At 54.4% G+C, this 9,254-nt stretch overlaps 1 protein-coding gene across 1 annotated transcript; it reads left to right on the forward strand.

Annotated features, from left to right (window-relative positions):
• Nucleotides 1-2,711: 2,711 nt before the first annotated feature.
• On the forward strand, nucleotides 2,712-8,486 carry TBX22 (T-box transcription factor 22; the record flags this gene model as incomplete). Its single annotated transcript, XM_084269000.1, has 8 exons — nucleotides 2,712-2,847; nucleotides 3,000-3,129; nucleotides 3,516-3,617; nucleotides 3,897-4,071; nucleotides 4,263-4,427; nucleotides 4,665-4,729; nucleotides 4,811-4,896; nucleotides 7,876-8,486. The coding sequence occupies 8 exons, from the start codon at nucleotides 2,712-2,714 to the stop codon at nucleotides 8,484-8,486; spliced, it is 1,470 nt and encodes a 489-aa protein (XP_084125126.1).
• Between the last annotated feature and the right edge of the window lie 768 nt (nucleotides 8,487-9,254).

The raw sequence follows: 9,254 nt of genomic DNA on the forward strand, positions 1-9,254 counted from the left end.
TTATTTGCTCAATTTTCTGCTGACGGTAATGAGTGACACACCATCACACAGCTCAGGAGAGACAATGAGATTACAGAGCCCAAGAAGGCTCTGAGTCAGTCTCAAAGCTCTCCAAGTCCCCCAAAAACCCTTCTCTGACATATTAATTTGCCCTAAACCCTCAAAATGTTCCTGATTATATCATCTCCAATAGGGCTTTATTTTTGTTTTATTTTTCATTGTAGGAAATGAAAAAGGGTCGGTTGATCCCCAGCCAAGTTCTTGAGATGTGTTGCAATGCCGAAGGAAATAAAAGATTACTCCAAATGCTTTTTAATAATATGTCATGTCAGCAGAGATAAAGGTTCACACTTAATGCCCTCAGCTGGCTTCCATCAGCGCTGGGGAGCGCAGCGTCAGGCCCGTCCGGGCTCCAGGAAGGACCTGTTGTTCCCCTGGCTTTTAAATCATGAGCTTATGCTGAGATAATTAGCAACATGTTTATGAAATTTGCCTCGTTCCTCTTTGTGAGAAGAAATAACGACCCTCATAGGTGATGCTGGTCCTCGTGGATCGGATAACCTCCCACAGACTCTTCCCCCTGCCTTGCTTGCCCATCCATTTGCGGTCCCCATGGATGGGGTGGCTGTGGGGTGCCATCCCAAAACAGCCCCCAGTGTGGGTCAAGCACCCGTCCCGCATCTTGAAGGGGTTTGGGGTTTTGCGGGGCTACTGCTGATGGGCAGTGGGGGACAACCCCACCGTGTGCTTCAGGTTATGATGGGATGTAGCTGGTCTCTGTGTTTTGAGACACTGCATGAAGGAAAATTTAGCATCTTCAATAAAAGTCAAAGTCACCAGCATCAGTCTCTCTGAAGACCTCTGAGGTCTTATCCTCAGGACTTCAGTGTGTAAGGGTGTGTTTAAAAGTATAAATGGTTAAAAATGCATATAAATGCTTAGAAATCTATCAATGGGTGCCAACATGCAAAGCCCAGTGTAAGCTGAGTAATGAGCATCTTTGGAATGGGGGTTTGAGGATAACGACGTGAGTCTGGGGTGTTTGGAACAGGCACTTGTCAGGAATTCAGCCGGAGAGCGGCTGCCTGACGTGTGGCTTTGGTTGTCTCCACAAAGACAACATGGTTTTCCCTTTGTCGCCAGCACAAGGCTGGGGAGGAACGTGTGTGCCAGGACACAGACCCCACAGACACGGCAAGGAATCCTGACTGGTGAAACATTTGAACCATCCAGTGCTGCCCTGGGACTCTGGGAGCGCGTGGAAGGGGGACGAGGAGCTCTGCACCCCATCCCCTGCCTGCCCCGAAGCTGCAGCATCCTGAGGCAGCTCCCAACTCCCCCCTCCCACCCCCCCAACCCCCCTTCCAACCTGCTTTCTCAGCTGGCCTGTGAATTTTATCCCTTTCCACAGGGTTTTTTTCCAGCTAAGGCTCATCTATCCTGGCTGACCTCCCCGGTGCAGGGACAGAGGGGTGCGCTAGGAGTGGGTGAGGGAGGCAGACACTGACTCTGCTCAGCGGGAATACACCACTCCCCAGCCCCCCAAAAAAGCCATACCCCCAAGAATCCCCCTTGGTGCCGGCCCTGGGGAGGGCGCTTGGATGGGAAATAAATCAGTGCGATGCACTCAAGCCTCTGCAGAGCAGGGAGGTTGCCGGGGGGGGGGGGGTGGGGTGGATGTGAAAATCGCCGCGCAAATCCAGCGCAGCCCTTGCCCTGCGCACCTGCGGGTCCCGGCCGAAGCCCCCCCACCCCATCCCAGAGTTCTCCACCACCCGGCCCCTCCCGGCCCGGCCGCGCAGGGCTCCCAGGAACCGCTGGAGTGGAAAGCCAGGATTTCTGCCCCTAATGCAGCGCAGCTGCCGCTGCGGGGCTGCGCTTTGAAGCGGAGACGGTGGAAACATCCCGGGGGTGATGCCAGAGCGGGCGGGGGCGGCTTGAAAATAGAAGAAATAAAAGAAAATAAATGAACCCACACACAAAATAAAAGCTACAACAACAACAACAACAAAAATCCCCCACAACAACGGAACAAACAAAAACCGGGGGACAAGCCGGGGTGGGGGTGGGTTCCCGGCGCTGTCACACAGCCGGGGGGGTGACACCGCGGTCTGCCGTGCCGGGGACCGAGCCGTCGGGGCCGGCCCGGGGCTGGAGCTCAGCACACACGGCCTCCACCCTCCCTCGCCTTTACTCCTTTCTCCCCCCCCCCCCCCTTTTTTCTCATTTTTCTCCCCTTTTTGTGCTGGTTCTGGTTAAACGTTATTTGCACTTTTGTTGGAAAAGTGGCCCCTAGTGTGCAATTATGTCAAATTTCTTTGAGTTTTACAATTTAATGGAGAACAGTAACTCTTTTATTGATCCTAGACGGGGCCGGCTCCTCTTCCCCCGCTCTTCCCCTCGGCCGCCCGCTCTCCTCTCCTCCCCTCTCTCCCCCTCCCCCTCCATCCCCCCCCTCTCCCCGTTACTCCTATGAAATGTCACTCAATGTTTCTTATGCTCCCACCAGTTTCCAAAACAAACAGTGGAGGCTGCAGCCGTCTATTGACTCAGTTGGATGCAAGAGGATCTCGCCGTGGCCGCTGCCCCCCGACGGGAGCCGTGCGGCGGCCGGGCGAGGGTCGCTGGGTACCGGCCGGGATGGAGCCGCCGCCGCCGCCCGCCTGAGCCCCGCTGCCGCCCGGGGGGACCCCCCCGGCCCGGGGGGGATGATGGCGCTCAGCTCCCGGGCTCACGCCTTCTCGGTGGAAGCCCTGGTGGGACGCTCGGCCAAAAGGAAGGTGCCGGACGGTCGCGACGAGGAGAACGGGACCGGCTGCAGGCAGAGCCGCAGAGCCCCGGAGCCCGGTGGGTAGCGGCGGGGACGCCCGGAGGGGAAACCCCCGGGCCCGGCGAGGTGGCGGGGCGAGGGGTCGCCGCTCCTCACGCCTCCCCCCGCCCCCCATCTTCCGTCCCCAGCAGCCTCCCGAGCCGCCCCCTCCCGTTTCTCTTCCCCGCAGAGAAGCGGCCCAAGGCGGGCGCCGAGAGCCGGGAGGCGGGGGCCGGGGTGCAGGTGGAGCTGCAGGGCTCCGAGCTCTGGAGGAGGTTCCATGAGATCGGCACCGAGATGATCATCACCAAGGCCGGCAGGTACCGGCCGTACAGCCCAGCCCGTCCGCGCCCGCTTTCCGCCCCGACGTTGTTTTTTAATTTCTATCTTTTTCGTCGAGGTTTCGTTTTGGTTTGAAGGTTCGGGGTTTTGTTTTGATTTATGTTCTTTGGGTTGGGGTATTTTTCTTTTTCTTTCCTTTTTTCCCCCCTCTATTTCGGTGAGTTGGATTTTTTCTTTTTCTTTCCTTTTTTCCACCCTCTATTTCGGTGATTTTGATTTTTTCCTTTTTCTTTCCTCCCCCCCCCCCCCCCCCCCTATTTCTGTGAGTTTGATATTTCCCCCTCGGTGCCCGTTTAATTATTTTTCAACCCGTTTTCGTGCATGGACCAGTAGCTCTTGCTCAGCCCCTTCCCTCTGCCCGCAGGAGGATGTTCCCGTCGGTCAGGGTGAAGGTGAAGGGGCTGGAGCCGCTGAAGCAGTACTACATCGCCATCGACGTCGTCCCAGTGGACTCCAAAAGATACAGGTAGGAGGTTGCGGGGGAAAGTGGGGAGGGGGGCAGAGGAACCGGCGGGGCAGCCACCCACCCGTACGCACCCCCAACCCCGCACCGGGTCCCTCTTGCCGGGCTGAGCGTTTGCAACCCGCGGTCTGATGGTTCACCGCGCGTATGGGAGATGGGTTTGCACAGACGTGCAGCGTGGGGGGAACTCCGGGCCCCGATGCACGTATAGATTCTATAAGGGGGGGTGGACTGGCCGGGGAAGGGGTCTTCGCCGCCTGACCGCGGCCCGGCCCGGGCCAGGTACGTCTATCACAGCTCGCAGTGGATGGTGGCGGGGAACACGGACCACTCCTGCATCACCCCGAGGCTCTACATCCACCCCGACTCCCCCTGCTCGGGGGAGACCTGGATGAGGCAAATCATCAGCTTCGACCGGGTGAAGCTCACCAACAACGAGATGGACGACAAGGGGCACGTAGGTGTGGGGCTGCCTCGGGAGGGGGGAGCAGGGCAGAGCATCACCCCGGGGTGACAACGCAGCGGGCCGGTCCGCCTTGGCCCGGGGCTGAGGGCTGGGTCCCGGCTTCGACCCGCATCTCGCATGGGGTTTTCTTCCTGCCCTTCTCCCCCTCGGGGGGGGCTCAGCCTGCCTCTCCCCCCGCACAGATCATCCTGCAGTCCATGCACAAGTACAAGCCCCGCGTCCACGTTATCGCCCAGGATTCCCGCTTCGATCTCGCCCAGATCCAGTCGCTGCCGGCCGAGGGGGTGCAGACCTTCTCCTTCCAGGAGACCGAGTTCACCACCGTGACAGCCTACCAAAACCAGCAGGTACTGGGAGGGCCGGACGGATGGAGACCCCCGACGGTACCGGGACCCGGGGAGGGGGTTGGAGAGCCCCGACAGTAACCGGACCCGGGGGAAAGGAGAGTCCCGATGGTACTGGGGTCCGGGAGGATGGAGACCCCCGACTGTACCCGATCCGGGGCCACGGAGAGCCCCGACAGTCGCTCCCGGTCCGTCCCTCTCCCTAACGGCCCCTCTCGTTCCCCCCCGGCCCCGCTTCAGATCACGAAGCTGAAGATCGACAGGAATCCCTTCGCCAAAGGTTTCCGGGACCCCGGGAGGAACAGGTAAGGGCCGGAGCCGCCCGCCGCACCCCCCGTCTCGCCCGCCGGCCCCGCCGCGGCGCTGAGCCCCGTCTCGCCCCGCAGGGGGGTCCTGGACGGGCTCCTGGAGACCTACCCGTGGCGGCCCCCCCTCGCCCTGGACTTCAAGGTTTTCGGTGCAGACAGCCAGGGTAAGTCCCGTTTGCCGCCTTTCCCCTACCCCGCCTCTCCCTGCGGCCTCGGGGCTGCTGCGCGGCCGCACTGCCGGAGGTCTCCGCGGGAGCGCATCGTAGGGGGGAGCGGGATGTGTGTGGGGTCTTAAACCATTAAGATACGTTCAGAAAACGAACCGGCGGCCAAGGGGACTTTCTGGGAAGCCAGTTCCACGTGTTTTCGTCAAAAAAACCCACCCCTTTCCCGTTCCAATGGATGTGAGGAGCTGAGCGCTCGCCCCGGGAAGAGGAGGGATGCTCCGCGCTCTGCCTTCCTCCCCGGCAGAAAGCAGATCAAAAAAACCCCCACGTGAGTATGCAGGAGGCTGATTTAGGGCCGAGTCGTTACGGCTTTGATCCCGTTACACTAATTGTTTCCAAGCTGGTGGAGGATTTTAGCTAAAAAACCCTGGTAGCGGGGACGAACCGCCCGGGGAATGAAACGATCTGGTTTTTTAGGATGCGGCAGTCCCGCCGCGCGATAACCCCGCAGAAATGTAGGGAAGAAAGGCTTCGGGAAATAGGATTTGGAAACTCATCGTTCCTGATGCCGAAAGGGAAAAAAAGAATAAAAATAATAATACAAATCCTAACGGAGCATCTGCACCCGGGTGCACTCCGGTTTGGGATTAAAGGCGCCGGTTTAACTCTCATTTATGTCAGGAAATCTCCAAAGACCTTTGTGTTGGGGTGCAGCAAAGCATTGCCTCCTCTGCAGGGAAATCCTGAAGAAATCATGGCAAAACTCTGTGCTGTACAGGGGAAGAAATGCAGAGATGTGAGAAGAGAAAAGAAAAGGATCAGACTCAGGAGAAATCGAGATGTTTACAGAGTTGTAGAGAACTAGATTTTATATATAATATCTATCTATCTCTATATATAAACATCTCAATTTATGGAATTGTAAAGAGAACTAGATTTTATATATATATAGTAGATTTTTTTTATATATAGATATATATATTTAGTTATATATATAAAAAATCTAGTTCTCTTTATGACTCTGTAAATATATGTATATATATTTTAATTTAGAAAAGAACTAGATTTTATATATATATTTAATTTAGAAAAGACTTTATGCAAAAAAAAGCCCAACAAATCCTTTGGAACCCATTTTTCAGGCTGTGATGCAGTACGGAGGAGAGGAGCTGATGGATGAGCTGCAGTGGGGAGTGAGAAAACAGCAACTGCCTTGATCATCGTACAGATGATAAAATATTAGGGCTTCCTGGGATTATATATATATTATTTTAGGGGACTAAATTTAATGTAATTGGTATTTTTCTTCATGATTAATTTCCTGGCCTGAAGTAAATATACCAAAATCTCCAGTTTTATTAATAGCAAAACTATTTCTGAAGAAAAGCTGAAAAATAGAAACCCCGAGGCTCCCAAACCAGAAGGCAAATGAAAAGTGTGAGCAACGTGCCGAAGAAAGAATTGGCCTGATGGAGAAGGCAGAAAGAATCTGCTGTTTGAGCTGCTCTGTCCTCCCCTCCCTGCTCCCCGTTCCGATGCCCGGGAGGAAACGCTAAGGCTCCTCGGCTCTGCTGCAGCTGGCTCCAGAGGGATCCACCGGCCGCCTCGCAGGCACTAACACCATCCCCATCACATCATTTCACATGACCCAAAGTCCCTGAGCCCTGGGAGGACGTTGGGATGCGTACATCGGGGAGAGGACCAGATCCCTGCCCCGCATCCACTCCTGCTGATGTCAGTGCTGAAACAGCCGCTGACATCAGCGCGGGAAGGGTGAGCGGTTCCAGCCATGAAACATTCCTGGGACATTAGTGCTGATGGGTCCTGCCTGGGCATTACCCAACCCGTAAGACATCCTGCTTCTGGGAGTTTGCAGATAACCTTTGTGGCTTTTTAGGTTGGACACAGCAGCAGCCACGGCTTGGTTGTGCAGTTGATTCTGTGCTGCTGATTGCACATCAGGTCTGACCAGATCGCATCCCGGCAGAACATCGCTTGGAATTAAACATAAATAGGGAGAAACACATAGCAAAAAGGGATCCTCACTCCTTTCCTTCCTTTCCCAGTGGCTTTGATAAGAAATAAAAACTAAGGGTGAGGAAAACCAACCTAAAAGCTCTGAAAGAACGTGGTAATGAATGTGCAGCGGAGACACAGGGCTCTCAAACGGCGTTAGAGGAACCCAGCATCTGTTCAGTACCAGGCTGATCGCTTCAGAGCACCATACCCACACCAGAGCAGCTGCTGGCTTTAAGTTTTCACTCTTGATGCTGCTCCAGAGGAACAGCGGGTCGGTGCTGAGCAGGGATGCTGTACAGCAGTAGCCTCAGCACCGAGCTGGTGTCGCTTTTCCTCCAAATTCTGAAAGCGTCCATTGATTCATTTCAGAGAGAGGAACGTTCAGATGCCATGTGCATTTAAAGTTCCTGGAGACACCCATAGTATTCAAGGGTACGTTTCAAATTCCAGGGGAAGCCAAGTAAAATTAGGCAATTCCTGTGAGCAGGAAGGTACCAGGGAAGGAAGAAAAAAGTCTCCATCAGTCTGAATACATTTTTTTGTTCTTATGTACAAGGGGGAAAAGCTGCCTGTAATTTGCACGAAAAATAGGGAACCTGAACTAGGAAACCCCATTCACAACCCATCCACAACCCATGGGGTGTGTGGAATGGGATAAAGCCACCGGAGAGGCACAGACCCGGCAGGTACCTGTATGTGTGGGGCTGAACTTTGCATCTGTCCCCCAGATGAGTGGGATTAGACACCTGTGAATGTTGTTCTGACTCAAGTACCAAGTGGCGACGACAAATAATTTATGGGCAGGTCTTCCTGTTTTCCAGGAGCTGGTTTTTGGAGCGGGTTTGTGCCTGGATGGACGCCGGCAGCAGGGAGATGTGGAGGGGGGTTTCCCTGAGGGCTCCTCGGCTGTGAACTTCAGCCTGCCCAGCTGGGACCATTTCTGTCTTTCCCTTCCAGGTGGGAGCTCCGGTTCTTCCCCAGTGACCTCCAGCGGTGGGACGCCCTCTCCTCTCAACCCCCTGCTCTCTCCATCGTGCTCACCTCCTACCTTTCACTTGTCAGCGAGCAACATCAGCGTGTCGTGCCCCGAGACCTACCTCCACAACCTCAACGTGCCCCTCTACTACAAGATCTGTCCCACGAGCTTCTTAAGACAACAGCCTCTCGTCTTCCCAAGCCACGAAAAACTGGGAGGCACCAACCCACACCTCTTACCCCACTTCATGGTGGATATGCCAAAACTCTCTTCCCTCGGCATAACCAGCCTGAAGAATGCTAAAGCTGAAGACTTAAATGGGCAATGTCTACAAGTACCTAACTCTGCTAGTCAAATGCTGTATGGATTACATGCATCTGGAAACATTTTCCCATCAAGTCCCATTGCTCGGGAAGCACTTAATTGTTCTTTACATCCTCCATATGGCTTGTATGGCTATAACTTCTCCGTGCCATCTAGACTGATGAATGCAGCAAGCCATTTCAAAGTGAGTGACAGCATTCCGGCTGCTTTGAGAGATGGCAGATGTAATCACTCCAGCTGGCACCCCACGATTAACCATTGCCTTTAAGTGGAGTTATACGCTGTTTCTAAGCATTGATGTGTAAAGCAAGCCTTGCCTTCCTTCTGCATACCCCAGGGCTCGCTAGTTATTGGCTCTGAAACACTGCATGGTACAGGAGCAGTATGGCTAGGAATTTGTTAAATGGTTTTTGGGTTTTTTTTGGGGGAGCAAATGTGTCTTTTTCTTGGGAGGGTGGAGGATCTGGGAGTGTGGAGAGTCCAAGGTGATCCACAGCAAGGTGATACCTTCTGGTGGTATTTATGTTGTGGTTGCAGGCTAAGAGCAAAGTGTACAGTTTAATATTTGCACTCTGAAGGGGGAATGTGACCGTATGCATCTCTACAAACACGCTGTCCTGCAGCTTCTCTAGAGCCTTCAGCTAGCTCAAAGCCCTGGCCAGCTTCTCCTCACCCTGCTTGGGTCTTTCCACTGCTTCCAAAGGGACTCCTTGAGACCTCGACTCAACAAAGGAGCTGGATTTGGCCAAGTGCTCAAGCATATTCTCAAATTCCTTGGGCTTCGATGGGTCCTAATTATTGATGTGAAAGTGCCTCTTTGCTCCAGGCTCCAGACGACTCAGCAGAGTGGGGAATGTACATTCCAGTGGCTGCCACTGAGCTAAAGCAAGCCAGGGTGAAAGATGGATGTGTTCCTACCTCGTGGGGATGGGACAGTGGAGCCTGGTGTGGGAGTGCTCCAAGAACCCTCCTGTCCTTGCTCCTGCTTCTGAAAGTCTCTGGGAGGTGGTAGTGCAGAGCAGCATCAGTGTTGACA

Source organism: Gallinula chloropus, assembly GCF_964237585.1.
Source record: "Gallinula chloropus genome assembly, chromosome: 11".
Taxonomy (NCBI): domain Eukaryota; kingdom Metazoa; phylum Chordata; class Aves; order Gruiformes; family Rallidae; genus Gallinula; species Gallinula chloropus.